This window comes from Arvicanthis niloticus, chromosome 10, assembly GCF_011762505.2.
Source record: "Arvicanthis niloticus isolate mArvNil1 chromosome 10, mArvNil1.pat.X, whole genome shotgun sequence".
In the NCBI taxonomy this organism is placed as follows: domain Eukaryota; kingdom Metazoa; phylum Chordata; class Mammalia; order Rodentia; family Muridae; genus Arvicanthis; species Arvicanthis niloticus.
This window is the reverse complement of record NC_047667.1, coordinates 31,804,825-31,823,113: the sequence shown is the minus strand read 5'-3', so window position 1 is coordinate 31,823,113 and position 18,289 is coordinate 31,804,825. Positions and strand designations below refer to the sequence as shown.

Below are 18,289 nucleotides of genomic sequence, written 5' to 3'. Positions count from 1 at the left end.
GTGGCAGCTGCATCGATGGCTGGGCTACACATCTTTAATCTTAGCACAGAAGGTGGAGGCAGAGGCATAGGCAAAGCTAATCAGATCTTTCTGAGCTTGAGGCCAGCCTGGTCAACAGAGTGAGTTCTAGGATAAGCAGGGCTACACAGAGAAATCAAAGGGTGGGGAGAGAGGAGAAAGGAGAGAGGGGGGAGGGGGGGGAGAGGGGGGAGAGGGGGGAGAGGGGGGAGAGGGGGGAGAGGGGGGAGAGCTTGTTTTGCTGTTTGTGTTAAAAAATAAGTGAGCTGCCAACCACGAGAAGCACAGAAGATGTTTCTGTGGTCATGAACAAGCATAAAAAGTAAGGTGTGAAGACACTGTCAGGTCCAAGCTTTATAGCATTTGGAAAGAGAGACACTGAGATACAGCAAGCAAAAAGATTTACCAGGATTCAATGACTATACAAAGATCTATAGATGTATTTAGTGTACCCATAATTTCCAGGCTAAGAAGCAAACGGGATACTTTCTGATTGTTGGCTAGCTATTCGATCAATAAACCTTAAACTAAGAGTTGTTGGGAATTCTAGTATTCGTGATTACAGATATGCACAGCTTACTTTTTTAATTTTTTGAGATTATAATATAATTATATTATTACCCCCTTCCCTTTCCTAGATCCTTCCAAGAACCCTTCCTCTGCTCTTTCAAATTCATGATCTTTTTCTTAAATTGTTACATATACACAGTTTCAAATATATAAATGTAATCTGCTCAGTCACACACAACACAAACACACACACACATATATATGTATATGTATCTGTATGCTGTCAGGACTGACCATTTGGTTTGGATAAGCAATTGTGCTTTTCCGTGGGGAAGACTATATCACCCTCTCTGAGCAATCCTTGCTGCTTGGGTTGTCTAGGGTTGTGGTCCCATGAGCATTCTCCCTCCCATGTTAGCATTCTGTTCATGTCTTTTCTTGTTCAGGTCATATTTAGGCAGCCAAGTTAGTGAGACTTCATGGGTGTAGCTTCTCTGACATTTCTCAGAGACTCAGTCTCCCAGCAACTTTCCTGCTCTTCTGACTCCTTCAGTCTTTCCACTCCCTCTTTGGAAATGATCCTTGAGACTTATGTGCAGGGGTTGTGTTGTAGATGTGTCCGTTAGGGCTCAGCTCCACGACTCTGCATTTGATCAGTTGTGGTTTCCTGCAATGGTCTTTATTTGTTGCAAAGAGAAAAACTTTTGAAGAGGGGGTAAGAATTACACTTGTTCATGGGCATAAGGATAAATATTTAGAATGTAGTCAGGGAGTGGGCTGACTTAGTAAAGTGCTGATTGTAGGTTCTCCTTCGAGATCCAGGACTTTACTAGCATGGGGAGTTAGCTAGGTCTTTTGTACCAGGAATGCTGTCCCTCTTGTTGAGTGGGTCTTAAGTCCAATAGAGAGCTGTTGGTTGCTACCAATGCTTATGTGTCAGTATGAAATGCACAGCTTTTGCCCACGATAAAACCATTTTGAATGTCATTTTTAGTTACTTTCCCAAGTTCTCAGTTCTATGGCTACTATTATCTTTTATTAGAGTTTGACCTTCTTGTCTTAACCAACATGAGAAGGACAATTTAAGGGAATTCATATAACAAAAACAATGTAACAATTTCAGTGCTTTAACTGTTACAAGCAATAAATTACTAACCATGTATCTTACAACGTTGAGTTTAGGGATCAACTACCTTAAAAACATAAATTAATCAAAAAGAGAAATTAATTGGAAATGATTCGTATATGAAATAAAATTCATAAAAACTATTGTTGACTCTCTTAACTCATTATGAAACCTATCCACCTATTTATTACCTCAAACTTTACTTGATCTTTTCACTTACTAATTCAACTTCTTTCTAGGAGCTGTTACTGTACCAAGTACAGTACGTATGACCAAGATATAATATATGTCATACAGTCGGTTCATTTCTTAGCAGCAGGTAGGTAAGCAAACGAAGGGGACAAGAAAATACTGGGGGCTGTGATACATAAATACATACATACACGTGATACATAAATACAGAGATGTGAAAGAAATAAGCACAGTCAGTTCTTTACAACCTGCATTTGCAGTGAGGTTCAGAGATACGTTGAAGGGAAAAAAGATTTGTGGAGCAGACATTTTTTTTTTTTAAACCTCATACTTCCATACCCAAGGTACTGTTTGCTACATGTAACAAAAGTTCAATCCCCCCCGCCCCCCCCCCCAAAAAAAAAACAGGCCAGAGTATCTGGTTTTATAAGTAGCAAAGTGTGCCTCCTTCTCACAGAGTGAAAAAGAAACATTAGGCTTGAAGTATATGCTTAAGGTACACAGGTACATAGTATGCAGAATTGATTTCTAGGTTCCCGTAACCATAGAGGCACCGGTAAGCTTGAGTGCCATTTAAAAATCTGGTCGTCTGAAAGTTGAGGTTTTTGAAGGAGTATTTCATCCATTCATAACTTGATACCACTTGAGGCTTTTTTTGTGATTACCCGGGAGAAGTTGCCGGGATGGAAAAAGTTGTTTCCAAGGAGGGTGGGGGGGAGGGGAGGGGAAGAGTCAACAATGAATTGTACTTCGTCGACGCGCTGGAGTGCTCTCAGCTTATTCTCTCATTACTTTTATTCTGCCCACCAACCAAGCGATGTTAAGAGACCAGCGACCAACAAACGGTGCCAGAACTGTTCTCCACCTAACTCTTCTCTTTCCCTCTTTGCACATCCGCCCCTCATTAAAACCCAGGCTAAACTTGAAAACGTCCACATTCCAAGGCTCTAGCTTTCCCTAGTAGCTTATCGTGACCACGGGAAGCTATTTCGTTGAGCGCGGTTCCCATGCGGACAGAAAGGTAGTTCTGTGTGTGGCTCCAGAGAGGGAGGCCTTCCAGGGAAGGAAGCGAAGCCCGGGGCCGGGAAACTCAATCACCCAGCGCGCGCTCTGGGATCGAAAGTGCGGAAGCGCCCAGCAGGTGCGCGCGCACCTGTCGCTCGCCCGGTGCGAGCCTCGGAGCCCGCGCCGGCTCGATCCCGCTAAGGCGCAGCTCCCCGGGAGCGCGGAGGCCGGCTCCCGGTTTCCCAGAGTCCGCGGCGTGCCCCGCGGGCGTCTGGGAGGCGCGTCTGCTCCGGCGGCCGCGGCGCCCCCTGGCGGCGGCCCGCGGCCCTGGCGGAGCGTGGGTCAGTCAGGCGTTCTCCGCGGGCAGCCCGCGGCGGGGCCTTGCCTTATATAGCGCGGGGTCCTCGGCGGCCTGGGTGGCTTCTGCCCGTGCTGCTGTCGTAGACGCGGACGGCTGTTAGTGTGGCGGGTGTTGGTTCGCGGCGGCGGCGGCGGCGGGGGACGAGGGCGAGGCGACGGGGAAAGGAGGCGGCAGGCGCGGCGGCGACGGCGGTGCCCGGGGCCCGCGGCGGCGGCGGCGGCAGCAGCAAGGGGGGCGAAGATGGCGGACGTGCTCAGCGTCCTGCGACAGTACAACATCCAGAAGAAGGAGATTGTGGTCAAGGGGGATGAAGTGATCTTCGGCGAGTTCTCCTGGCCCAAGAATGTGAAGACCAACTATGTAGTTTGGGGGTAAGTGCGGCTTGGCTTTGGCCTAGTGGTGGCGGGGCAGCGTCGGGCGCCCCCGGACGACCTCTTCCCTTAAGCCCTCCTCCCCCCCAGAGTCCCTCAGGGATGAGAGGAAAAATGGGTGCTCTGGGAAAAAGTTATTCTCGGGAGAAGAAGTTGTACTTTTAGGGTGAGGAGGGAAGAAGTGGAGCGGATCCTAGAGCGGTCAGATCTTCTCTGTGTTGGAGAAGCCAAAGGGAAAGAAGGTACCATGGGAGTTTCCGACTTGCCAGTTGGTGTTCAGGCTGGTACAGGTTGTCCGCGCTGTGTAGGGCTGGTGCACGTCTACCTGAATGAACAGAGGTGTAGAATGAGCATCTCGCAGCATCTGGCGGCCACCCAGTCGCTTTTTGTTCTTAGTTTTTTGTTTTTCTAATCTCCCAGAGGCTGCCATGTGTTGCAACTGTCTCTGGCTCTTCGAGCGCCTCGGTAATTTATTTTCTCTCTTTCTTTCTCTTCTCCTCTTTTCTTTCTTTCTTCCTTCCTTTCTTTCTTTTCCATAATAGGGAAGGTTGATGTTATTCCTCAAGAGAAAAAAAGGGGGGGTAGATAGACAACTACTACTTACAGTTTTGGAAAGATTGGGAGAGTTTGGAAGTCTGCAAAAATCAGTATTGGACATGAAAGCAGGACTTTGTTGGGGAGAAAGTTACTGGTGAAATGAAGTGAGTTTTACATACGGGTCTGAGAAGTTGATCCTTATGTGCTTTTCAGAAAGCGCTTTCAAAGGAAAAAAAAAAAAAAAAACGTTTGGGAATGTTGTTCCATGGATGCCATGAATTTAAGTCGTTCAGGAAATCACAGAGGATCAAGTTGAAAAATCCTTTTTGGAGGGCATCTGTAATGATGTGATTGCCATTGATGCTTCTCTTTGATAATTAGAATCCTGAGTCAGAATTTTGGTACCCATTTTATTTGAATGACTTTATGAATGATCAATTAAAAATGAGAAAATGTTAAGATTTCTTTGGGCTTACTGATTTCCTTTTTGAAATGTTGATTGACATTTTGAGTTTCCCATGTTTTACTCATTCAAATAAATTACACAAAACTATTTTATTGGGCTTTAATGAATATAATTTTCTTCAGAAAACCCAAGGGATAAAGGAAGCTTAACTTGAAAAAAAAAAAAAAAGCCTAAAACTCTGGTTCCTTCCTTAAGCTATTTTGGCTAGAAAAGGTGAAACAGATTAAGTTGATCTGAAATGTTTTCCAGCTGAAAGTAAGAGAACAGTTGTTTACTTGTAGGTGGGACGGTAGAGAAGTGTATTTTGTCCATTCTACAAAGTCTGGAATAAATGAATGGACAGATGAGTAAACTTTAAAGAACAACCAAGGATTTGAGTAAAATAGTGGGATAGCCTTCCATTGCGGGGGAACTGTAGACTTAAGACATGAGACCTGGAAAGGACATGTTTTGACAAGAGCATACAAAGGAGTGAAAAAGTAAAACTTAGAAGACATTTGAAATTTCCAACATGAAATCTTCAGCAGAAGTTATTGTCTCTGCATGTATGTATATCTATAAAAGATTAGTCAGGCCCTAAGGCATCCAGTGCTTTCTATTTTTATGCTAATTACTTTGTATAATGATTAATAATGAGTGATTTGACGTATATCACTTTAGAGCAGTGGTTCTTAACCTGTGGGTTGAGATCCTTTGGAGGGTGTGAAAGACCTTTTCATAGGGATCACCTAAGACCATCAGAAAACATGGTTACATTTATAATAGCAGCAAAATTACAGTTAGGAAGTAGCAACAAAAATTATTTTTTAGTTGGAGGTTACAACACGAGGAATTGAATTCAAGGGTTGTAGCATCAGGAGGGCTGAGAAGCACTTGTTTAGAGGAAAAGTGATAATAGAAGCTAGTAAAGGAGGTTTAGGACAAATTACAGGGAGCTGTATTTAAATGGATTCATACAGTTGAACCGTCATAAGTAGATGGGGAGAAAGGAAGGGCTTGTAAAGCGGTGTATGTGTTAGCATTAGCTTGTATTCCCAAGAGCACAGAGTTATATTATAGTTTTGTTTTATTGGTCTAGTTTGATCCTTTTAGCTTCAGAATGTTGTTGAGGATGTTGTACAGCAGTATCTTGTTTAGATACAATGTTATCTTGTAAGTTATACAATGTACATCTTGTAAGTGCATTCCTAGTAAAACCTTCATCTAAGTAGTTTGTTTTCTATGGATAATCCTTTCCATTCTGCAGCTGGTTTTATTTTTTTCTCTGTTGACAGAGTCCAGAACTCAATTTAAGTTTTATTTTAAAATATGCATAAAGTGTAGTTGAAGATGAAGCTCAGTTGGTAGACTGCTTGCCCAAGTATGTCTGAGTTTTTGCACTTGATCTCCAACACCGCATATCATGAGATATGGTGGGGAGTACATGATGTCCCAGCTGTGTAGCAGATTTGAGGCCAGCTGGGATACATGGGACCTTGCCTGTCTTAAAAAAAAGAAAAGAAAAAGTATATATAGTATTTTTAATTTATGTTCTTTCCCCCCTTTTTGCATTTTTGTCTTCTTATTGCTCTAATGACAACTCACTATGAAAGTTTATATTACATGTATATTTCTGCTATGTCAAATACATTGTCAGATAATCAGTTAGATACAGATAAATGAATGCATATGACCAAGGTCAAGTATTTAACTTAAGAATCTTAATAAAAGTCATGCCTTAATCATTTTAGGACCGGAAAGGAAGGCCAACCCAGAGAATACTACACATTGGATTCTATCTTATTTCTTCTTAATAATGTGCACCTTTCCCATCCTGTTTATGTCCGGCGTGCAGCTGTAAGTAGAAGTCATTTTAAAACTCCATTGATCAAACAGTTAACTTCACCCATGGGTTTCAGATCTCTGAAGTTGTCATGGAGAGTGAAAATTAAGCTGCTGTGTGAGTTATTCTGATTTTTTAGTCGGCAATTCATTATTCATGTAAAATACACATAATGTTTATAACAACTTTTAAAAGCACTTAAATTGATGTTTCAAAATACACGTTGCCGGGCAGTGGTGACACACGCCTTTAATTCCAGCACTTGGGAGGCAGAGGTAGGCGGATTTCTGAGTTCGAGGCCAGCCTGGTCTACAGAGTGAGTTCCAGGACAGCCAGGGCTACACAGAGGAACCCTGTCTTGAAAAACCAATATATATATATGAAGAATTCTGATAATTCAGAACTATAGTTTAATTTTAAGAAAACAGTATAAAAATGATATGAATTTAGTACTAAAGTATGAAAATCTCAGTAAATGAGCACAACATAAACATACTTTAGAATTTTAAACAAAACAATTCTTTTTGTACTTTATTGATAAATGTATTTTTTTTTCAGTTTTATCTGCTTTTTCAGTGTTTGAAAATTTATTGTTGAGAGGAAATTATTAGGAACATTTAAAAATATCTCAGTTCACAGAGGTTGTTATGATGAGGTTCTTCCACTGGTAAGGGATGTTTAAAAACTGCTAAGTAGGATTCGGAGTTATTTGAGTTTGAAGTTGCAAATTGTCATAAATTTGCAAATAAGATGGTTCCCCAGATACTTTCCTTGATTATTGGGAGGACTCAGGTCTCATGTAACCTCCAGCACCTGTGTTAAGTGAGGACGACCTTGAACTTGTGATTCTCCTGTCTCTATCCTTAAGTGCTGGGATTAGATGTGTCTGCAGTCATGTCCTGTTAATATGGTGTTGGGCACTGAACCCAGGACTTTGCTTGCTAGGCAAGTTTTCTTCTGAGAGACACTGCAGCCCTTTAGCTTTTATTAAAAGTAGTCCTTATCAGACTCCTTGATAGGATCAGACATAGAATTATTTTGGAGATATTGATATAATCAAATATCTACTCTAAAAGTTGTTTTAACTTTACTGCATTGTATTAATTTGAAAGTAGTCCTTTTATTTCTGAATATTCTCAAAACAAACTCCTCGTCGAATCATCACTGTGCCTCCATCACTAGAGCTAGGTTGTGGCTACCTAACACTCCTGCTGGATTGCAATAGCTTATGTGAGGTTTACTTTTCTAACTGTTCCTTCAAAGGAGAGACAGTTGAGGTTTTTGAATAGTAACTTGTTATTTGGACCAGTTGAGAGTACTTCATCATTTATTTTGCTTTAGTAGGACCGTTTTTCTAAGTAAGAAATATATAGTCAATGTTACATAAAAATCTTAAAGTTGGTAAGTAGCAGGGAAAATTAATAACTGGCTATTACATTATTAGATCTTTAAAAGCCTAATAAAGCAATAATTAGAATTGTTTGTTAAATTTAAGTACTTAGAGATTTAAACATTTCATACACACGCACACGCACACCCACACGCACACATACACACACATACATATATAGTTTTGTTTTCCAAGACAGAGTTTCTCTGTGAAGCCCTGGCTGGCCTGGAATTTACACTGTAGACCAAGATGCCTCCAGTTCAGAGATCCACCTACCTCTGCCTCCCGAGTGCTGGGATTAAAGGTACCTGCCACCACTGCCTAGCAAGACTATTTTTATGAGCGGTTATTGTTCATAACTAGCAGTTACCATGTTACTGTGGATTCTAGGACTTAGATTTATAGTCATATAAGATATAACTCTTGTTTTACTTAAAAATATTCTAAATGACATGGGGCAGAGATCTAAAATTTTGTAGCTTCACAAATTAGAGGTTGCTTTTTAAGTTACCACATTCCTTGCTCTATGTTGTATGGTTTCTTCCTGGAAAGGTGTTCTGATCCTGGGGCCTTTTAGTGAGACCTGCGGCTTCTCGGGTATAAACCACACTTTAAATGGTTCTGAAATATATGATCAGGCTTTGAGATAATAATTTGAAGAACATCAATTGAAGCAGGGTGCTGATAGTATGTAGCTTTAATCTCAGTACTTGGGAGGCAGAGGCAGGTGGATCTCTGTAAGATCAAAGCCTGTCTCATCTCCGTAGTGAGTTCCAGGATAGCTATGTCTACATAGAGAAACCTCGTCTCGGAAAAACAACAAAACAAAAAGAACATTAATTCAGGTATGTGTAATATTTCAGGTATGCTGATTAAAAAATAACAAGAAAAATACTTGAAGGTTTTCAACGTGTGTGTGTGTATATATATATATATATATATACATACATATGTATGTGTATATATGTATATATACATATGTGTATGTGTATATATATACATACATATATATACACACACATACACAAATTTGTAAAATTTTTCCATACATAAGCTGAAGAAAAAAATAGGTGATTTATTTGTTCAGCTAAGTCAGAAAAATGTATGTGCAAATAATGGGTGGAGTGACACAGTGGCCATTGTGATGTAATAAGCTAGTGATACTAAGAGTTCTCATCACTTTATTGTTGTTTATAATAGTTGACAAAGGTTTTAATCTGTGTAATTCCTTGGCAACCAGTTTTTCTTTCATTCCATTGTTTACATTAGAAAAATGATAAGGGAAATTGTGACAATGGCAAAAATCATTGGCCCAAAGGTGACTTGATGCCTGCAGTATACAGTTTATTTGTTTTAATCATCTTTTAAAAAGATTTGCTATTTTTTACTTACGTGTCTATGTGTGGCTCTAAGTACACATGACTGACTGCTGGTACCAGAGAAGGTCAGAGACATTTAACCCCTTTCACGAACTGGAGTTACAGGTGGTTGTGGGTCACCTGTAACTGGGAATGCTGGGAATCAAACTTTGGTCTTCTGTAAGAGCAGCAAGTGCTCTAATTGCTGAGCCATCTCCACAGCCCCAATTATAATCTTTTACAAGTGATGATTGTAGGTGGATTAAAGAAAAACTACTCATTTTTCTAAATTCATGCTCTCACACAAGAATTTTTCAAATCTCTTTTTCTCTCTGTTATTTGAATTTTTACACACTCAAGGAAAAAAAGAAATATAGGTTAAATACTACAGTTAACATTTTTTTATAGTTTATTTTTCTCGATCTTACTGATTATCAGAATATATATTTAGTGTTTATGTAGTGTTTAGTGGGAAGAATTTTAGTTGAATAGTTAATGAGGTTTGGTCTGTGTGGTGGAAAAACACTACAGATACTGTATAAAGTGAGACAACATTGGGACTACTGAAAAGATGTGGTCTTATAAGTGCTAAAAGAACAGTGAAGCCAAGGGTTGAGAGCCTGGGATTGGTACTTTGTAAAAAGATAAAGTTATTACTTTCAAACAACTGTCTTGAATATATCTTTATGAAATTTCAAAAGTAAAGTTACTGAAAATTAACATTTGAGAAATTTTCAAAACTTTTAGATTCTTTTTAGCTTTTAAAAATAAATGTGACTTTAAATACATGTTACCAAGGTATGTTAGATTCAGAGATTACATGGTATTTATTAAGTTTCATAGTTGCTTCTATTTAATATCTAATTTAAAATTTTGGCTTCAGACTGAAAATATTCCTGTGGTTAGAAGACCTGACAGAAAAGATCTACTTGGATATCTCAATGGGGAAGCATGTGAGTACTAAACTTGCTCTCACTCTTAAATACTGAAATATTGTTTTTTTTTTTTTTTTTTAAAGCTTTCTTATCAAAATAGATGTAGTGGGAAATTTTGTATTCCATTAAATACCTTACCAGAAGCTGTGCCTGTATGCTTCTCCCTGAAGTTGCACAGACTTGTCTCTTTTTAGGTTGTCACTCCCCCCTCAGGTGAGTGTTCTTTTTACACTGTCAGAGACTTTGCCTCTGTACATTACTATTTCTGTCTTGCTTTACTGTCTTGCTTTGCTTTATTTCTCCATCTCAGTCATTACGTTTTAGAAGAAATGTAGGAGAGAGATATGCTTTAACAGTTATTGTTGATTCCACGTTTCTATCACTGTTGACTTTTTATTACTGTAAGAAAAAGAGTTGACAGACTTATCACTGCTTATTTGTTACCTCTTTCTTGAAGTTCCTTCTGCCTAGCTTTCATCCTCACAGTCTCAGTGAGGTCAGAGAGACTTGAGAATGACCACATTTTTTTGTTTTCTTTTACCCACTTTACCTGTGAACATTGGATAGTGTTGGACACTTGCTTTATTAAAGCCCTTCACTTGTGACATGTGGGACACTAGCCCTGGGTTTTCTTTCCATTTGTTCATCTTTCAATATATTTCTTGTCATATCTATGACTTGTTGCCTTAGGGTTTCTATTGCTGTAATGAGACACCATGACCATGACCAAAATCAATTTGGGAATGAAAGGATTTATTTCATCCTATAGCTCATAGTTCATCATCTAGGGAAGTCAGAGCCAGAACTTGAGACAGGAACTGATGCAGAGGCTGTGGAGAGTGCTGCTATTGGCTTGTTCCTCATTGCTTGCTCAGCCTGCTTTCTTGTGGCCTCCAGGACCACCTTGGTGCCCAGGGTTGTTACTACCTGCAGTGACCTGGGCCCTCCCACATCAGTCACCAATATAGAAAATGCACTACACACCTTATCTACAGATAATCTTACTGAAACGTTTTCTCAACTGAGGCTTTCCCTTCCCTAATAACTTGTGCCAAGTTAACATGAAACTGGCCAGGACATTTCTTATGGCTTGAGTTTTCTTTTTCTCTTGAAACTCTAACATTTCTAGGTGACATCTTCCAAGTTTTATGCTGTAAGTATCCTGTTCTGTTCGTATTGCTGAATTCCAAATATAGTTGGCCTTTGAGCAGTTTGGGTTTAATAAGTACAGGTCCACTTATGTGGTGAGGATTTTGTTTTGGTATTTAGATTTGTGCCAGTCTTAAAAAACATTAGGTATCACAAAGAAATTATGGAAAAAGGTGTGTTATGTTGTATACTAGCTTAAAAAGAAGGTATTTTCATAAGTGTGTAAATGATTTTTACTCATTTATAATACAAAAATTTATTAGACACAGTTAAAACTTATCAGAACTTAGGCACAGGGATATATTTCTGCTATATCATTCACTGTTGTGAGAAATGGAAACAAATAAAAGATGCAGTATTAAGTCATAACTATAAAATTAAGGGTAGTATGTTAAAGGTTTATAGTCACTTGTTGCAGTTGTAGTAAGCTGAGTCAGCATAGCTGTCTGCTAAAATGCCATGTGATGTAATCTTATAATGCGATCACCTCTTTAGGCTATTAAATATTATTGTACAGAGTGATTTCTGGCAGTGCTTAGATATTTTTTCACCATATATCATGTGTACAATATTTTAGAATATGGGTTATTGTCCGTGAAATTATTAATTAATTTCAGGTAAACAGCAGTGTTATTTTTTTGAACAGTTTTTTTAGAAGTCAAATTTATGCATGAGTTTTCAAGGTAGAACATCAGGCCCCAACCCTCATATTTAAGTGTTAGCTGCATTTTTTCTCCTACTGACTTGTCTTCATATTTATAAATGTACTGTTGTCATCTTCCTTTAAATGTTTTACAGGCATCTGAAATTTAACATGTCCAAAATAGAGTGCCTAATTTACTTCTTTCTATCTCCACCCACATAAAACAAAACTGAGTCTGTTGTCATCTTAGGACTGGTGGTACCTTACATAACCGTGCAGTGATTTAGTCCTTAAATCCTGGTAGGAAGTCATTTTCTGACATATCTGCAACATTTGTAAGTCCTTTCCTCTGCCTTGAAAACCATGATAGTGTTTCCTCTACTGCAACCCTGTCTCATTTGTCTTCCTTCCTCTGTTCTAAAACCTTACATAGTCCTACTCTGTATTTGCTACAACTTATTCTGTATCTAACAAGATTTATTTTTGAAAAGTATTTATATTTAATTGCTCCATTTACCTATTCAAGGCTCTTTGTGGTTTCCATCACAGTTTTTGTGAGGATAAAGCTCATGTGTCTTGCCCTGCAGACTCCATGATTTTGTTTCTGCCTAAATCTCTATGATTTCATCTTCCATCAGTCTTTATCACAGCAGCCGGTTATTGATCTTGCAGTGGGTCTAGATAATCTCAGAGCCCTAGCATTGGCAGTTCTGTCTTCAATCGTCTGTATTGCCATTAGGCTCTCATCTCCCATCAATACTAAAATATTCTTCTCTCAGTGACTATCTCTGACCATTCTAAAATACAAAATGGCCTCATACCTTTTTTTATGTAATAAAATCGTATTTATTTTTAAAAAAAAAAAAAAAACAAAAAAAAAAAAACCCCACCATACTTTTACCTGAAATTACATTTATTGCTTACTTGGATATCTCTGTGGTGTCTTTTGGAGAGTGAACATTATAGGAACATTTGTTTCAGTTGTTTTATTTATTACTTAATGAAGTTTAGAACAGTAGTATATGGTAGATACTTAACTGAACAAATGATTATTTTCTTATAGAATATACATAAGTTGATATTATATAAATAAGCCTCATCTACGGATGGAATTTATTACCAATAAACCAGCGATAGCAGTTTTGTTTCACCTTCTACTGCTTGTTTTTAAGCTGTAATGTTGGTATGTAGAGAATCTTGTGGATAATAGGAAGACCTTTAGGACTGTTTTCTTTGCTATTTTTCTTTTAGCAAATGTCTAACTCTTTATAGTCCCTCCCGCCCCCAATTGTATGTATGTGTGTGTGTGGTTGCATGGACCACAGCTTGAATGTTGAGGTCAGAGAGTAACTTGGTGGAGTCAGTTCTCCTCCACCTTTATGTAACTTCCAGGAATCAAACTCAGATTGCTAGGTTTGTGTGGCAGGTGCTTTACTACTGGCCTTCCATGCTATTCCTAAAATTATATTTGGGCACTGTGCAGAATGTAAAATCTTGTTACTTTTATGTGAGGTAAACAAAGAATGAGAAGGAATACCTTTCCTGCAAATGCAATCGTGATGGAAAGATTAAAAAAAGGCTTCTAATTTTTTTTTTTTTGTCTGTTTTGATTTAAGGCAAATTTTATTATTTGAAACATGAGATTCATAATATACCTCTGTTTGTGTGTGTGTGTGTTTATTTTACACTCACTCTAATTTTTTCTCTATTAAAAAGTGTGTTCAGGGCTAGAGAGATGGCTCAGCAGTTAAGAGCATTAACTGCTCTTCCAGGGTCCTGAGTTTAATTCCCAGCAACGGAATGGTGGCTCACAACCATCTATAACGGGATCCAATGCCCTCTTCTGGTGTGTCTGAAGGCAGCTACAGTGTACTCATACAATAAATAAATCTTAAAAAACAAAGTTTGTTGAAAGGAGTGCAGGATTCTTGAGTTTTCCTGAGTGTCTAAGATGCCTCTGGTAGATAGGATCACGTTGGGAGAGCCTCCGTGAGCTGTTTATCCACATCGTTTTTTGTGTTTTCCTAGGACAAATTTAGTTCTCAGATATATCATTTTGTTCATTTGTTAAACATGTTACTAGGTCAATGAAAAAGTTGAACAGCTGTTAATATCATGTTTGTAGGTTTGTTATAATTAATAACACAAAGTTATTAACTGTTAGCATGAGTTAAAAGCATGATCTCAAAAGTCTACACAACTTTTTTTGAACAGTAGAACAACAGAATAATTTTAAATTTTATTTGGTAAAATTGAGTGTTGTAACAATGTGAGGAAAATAATGAACAAAGACTAATCATTGTGGACCTAAGACCCAAGACCTAAAGACCTAAAACTGAGAAAGTGAGTCAGTAAATATGTTAATAAAACATCTTTCATATGTTGGATGAGGAATACAGATGTGAGGCTGGCTAGCCTTATAGTATGATGGCAGTGTATCTGACTCTAGAAATACACATACCAATTTAATATTGAAATGAAGACATGTCACATCAATGGGAGAAGGTGGGATTTTCAGTTAATGTTTTGGTAAAAATAAAACAAGTTCTGTATCATTAAAAAAAAAAGCCCTGATAAGTTGGAAAATGTTTTAACTCTTGTATAAGGAAAAAAAGGGGCACTAGTACTAGTTAGCACATAAAGTGGGACCTTGGAAATAGATAGATGCACAAAAGACTAACGACTTGAATAGTTATAGAATTAACAGAAAAGGTAATTACTTGTATATATAATTATTGTATAATAATTACAAATTTAAAGGATACAAAAATCAGGTCTTACGTGTTGCTGTTTGTCAGTAAACCCTGGTGAGGTTGTCAAGAAGCATTTGGCATTGTTGGCTGTGACACTTTATACCCTTCCCATCACAAACAACTTAGACACCCTACATTTTAAGTGGCCTAGAGCTATACTTGAAAATGTAAAAACTGACAAAAGAACTGTCTACTCATAGGGAAGCAGTCAAGTGAATTATAGTTATTCCATACAATAGGAATAGCTACTGGAGTGGAAGGGGGTGTCTGAGCTAATAATCTTTTGTTAATGGGTAACAAGTTTCAAAATATTGTGCATATTAGGCTTCCTTTGCAGAAAATAGTATAAATAAATAGAATTGTATTTCTTATATCTGTAGAAGGATAGTCAAGACAATAGCTACTTGTATAGGAGAATAGAAACTTTGTGGAAGGGACCAGGTTCTGTCTGTCTGTCTGTCTCTCTCTCTCTCTCTCTCTGTCTCTCTCTCTCTGTCTCTCTCTCTCAATAGTTTTATTTTGAGGCATTCAAAAATAAAATAATTTGAAGGTTAGTTGGAAGTTTCCTACCAATTGTGAATAAGTACAATTTGCATGTTCTATGATGTGTGCATATTTAAGTATTAGGGGAAGCATACTTTTTAAATGTGTTTGCTATGCCAGAGTATAATCTGAAATGACCAATTAACTTCAGTAATTAGCATCCTAGTAGTTTATAAGATAAATTTTTAAAAATAGTAGTTCTTTCACAGACTTTCTAATTCTAATTTTGAGTAATCTTGTTAATAAAATTCTGTTATGGAGCTGCTTTTGAAACTATTTTACCTGGAGAAGTCCTCCTATGGATAAAAGAAATAAAGCAAAGCTTGAGTGCTTCCCTTAGAATAACACCCAAAATGTATATGCTCAAATACTGATTTGCTTATATGATCTTTCTTTTCCATTTCAGCAACATCAGCAAGCATAGACAGGAGTGCCCCCCTGGAAATAGGTCTTCAGCGGTCTACTCAAGGTACACCTGTCACATCATTATCTTGAACATTAAACGAAACCCCTTCCATAAAGTACACACTTATTTGTATTTATTTTTGTTGTAGTCAAAAGAGCTGCTGATGAAGTTTTAGCAGAAGCAAAGAAACCACGAATTGAGGTAATACAACTCTATTTTTAAAATAATTTGATTTGTTATTGAAAGTGGAATTGTGTAGAATAAGAATTCTTCATGGGCTGGGCAGTAGTGGCTCATGCCTTTAATCCCAGCACTCAGGAGCTGAGGCAGGTAAATGCCTGTGAGTTCAAGGGCCAGCCTGGTCTACTGAGCGAGTTCCAGGAAAGCCAGGGCTACACAGAAAAAATTCTGTTTTGAAAAACAAAAACAAACAAACAAACCCAAAAGACAAAACAAACAAACCAAAAAGCTTTATAGTAATTCTAAGTGCTTTTTTTCCCTGAAAATAAGTATTGATTGATAGGTAGCTTGTTCATGTTACTGTGTTAGCGCTCAGATCTAAGTTCTGTGATGAATATGCCAATTTCATTTGCTTTGCTATTCTTTGCCTTATTGATGAATACCATGTCCTAAATCTAGAGTGAGGAACTATTATCTGATTGTGTTAAAGGTCATGTACTAAGTTTCTAGACTTTCAGGGTTTTGTAGTCTTGCTGAACCCCCATCTTGCTGTTCTATTAATATTATGGGGAACCCTTCAAAAATCACACCTAAAAGGATAGATATTCTGACAAAACTACATGATGATGGATGCCAGAACTGGTCTGGGGGCTTTGTTTTGCCAACGTAAAGAGTAAGGTAGTATGGAGACATGTGTTACTTTTCAGGGCTGTGAATACGAAGTACTTATTGGTACATCATTAAAATACTACTGATACAGGTTCTAGATGTCTCATGTTTTAGTGAGCACAACTGGGTTAGGATAGTGTGCTGATAACTCTTCCTTGTCATTGTGACAAAATACCTGAGGAAAACAGGTTAAAGAAAGGTTTGCTTTGGCTCATGGTTTAAGCCCACAGTTGCCTGGCCACACTGTTTTTGGGCCTGTGCAAGAAAGAATATGGCATAAAGGCATAGTGGATGGCTTACTGCAGAGAGAAGTATGTGGAACAAGCAAGCATTTCAGAGCACAGCCTGAGCTTCTTTCAGGCTGGCTCTATTCCTACAGGTCCATGGAATTCATCAACTCATTAGAGCTGTAAGAATCCAACTGCATCTCAAAAGCCCATTAGATAGCAACCATCTCTTTAATATCTGAGTCTTTTGAAATTATTTTTAGGTTCTAACTAAAACATTTACTTGAAATACAGAACAGGTAAGGAATGTAATTACCTTTAGAGTATCTATTGTATAGTGGTGGTAACTAATAACCTATATATTGTATTTTGAAAAACATTAAGGAAGAAGTGTTCTCAGTACAAAAAAGTGGCAATATGTAAAGTAATGACAATGTTAATTATCTAGATTGAGCTGTACCATAGAGTATGTGTATTTTAGAAGATAGTATTATTCATAATGTACACTTTTGAACAATTAAAAAAATGCTGTTACCACTAGTTGACCAGTTATTATTATGAGCAAAATATCTTTTGGAGTTTTAATTACATATAGAAATACTTAATAATGATTTATTAACAAGGTCCATACTACTTATATGCACAGGAAACCTCTGGATGTAGAGAATAATTTATTAGGAATTTAAAATCTGGCAGTTTTATGAATCTGCATTAGTTTATAGTAAAGAAATATCAAGTATTAACAATACTAGAAGCCATATATATTATTTTAGAATATACATATATACTTTTAAGTTTAGACTAATGTATATACTTTTTTTTTGCCATGTAAACAACAAAGCTTGTACAAGTAAGGATGAGGAAGGTAACTAGGTATAATGTTGGTTGGCAGGTACATACAGTGGCGTTAGTAATGTCATCGTGAAACAATGTAATTTTAGTTAAGTATTTTTTGAGATGAATCAAGAGCCTGGTACTTTTAAGTCATGATAACTAACTCCTTGTTTTGGATCTATAGAAGATACTATTTTAAATGTTTTAGGCATATTAAGTAGTGGACTCTTTGCTACCACCCTTTGACGTTGGTAGCCCTAGACTAAACCGCTGTGAGGCAATTGTCATCTCGGAGGATTACTGCTAACCTAGGCATAGTCCTGGAAGCTTCTAGCCACTGTACAATCTAGTCTAGGCCTAGAATGTTTTCTGCCTCTAAGACATACAGCTGAGTAAGATCACCCTTTCTAGTTCTTTCTGAACTCTTTTGGCTGGTTTAACTCAGCTGTTCTGGTGCAAATCCCTCTCCAAGCTGACTGATTGATTCAGTCTGGCTTCTCTAAGTTTCTGATTGAATTGCTTTGCCTGGCCTCATACTAACTTTGGCAATATGTTCTAAATTTCTGTCTCCTTCTCATTTTCTGGCTCGTTCTGTCTTTACTTGTGTCTAGCTTGTTCTCTCTTCAACCTGTCTCTGTAAAACTCTCCTGGTAAAACTGCTTCTGAATTCCATGAACTGACTGAACTGAACTGACTAGAACTCAGATATCTGCATGCCTCTGTCTCCTGAGTGCTGGAATTAAAGGTGTGTACCACCACGCCTAGACCTAAGCTTTTCTTTACCTGAAACTTGC

The 18,289-nt window shown here is 37.9% G+C and overlaps 1 protein-coding gene across 1 annotated transcript in view; it reads left to right on the top strand.

Moving 5' to 3' along the window:
* The first annotated feature begins 3,306 nt into the window (after positions 1-3,306).
* Cdc73 (cell division cycle 73) overlaps positions 3,307-18,289 on the top strand; it is an 89,622-nt gene continuing 74,639 nt past the window's right edge. The window contains exons 1-5 of the mRNA XM_034513000.2: positions 3,307-3,583; positions 6,317-6,422; positions 10,040-10,109; positions 15,586-15,648; positions 15,734-15,786. Coding sequence (XP_034368891.1) covers positions 3,453-3,583; positions 6,317-6,422; positions 10,040-10,109; positions 15,586-15,648; positions 15,734-15,786 — 423 coding nt within the window. The 5' untranslated portion in view covers positions 3,307-3,452. The remainder of the gene's footprint in view (positions 3,584-6,316; positions 6,423-10,039; positions 10,110-15,585; positions 15,649-15,733; positions 15,787-18,289) is intronic.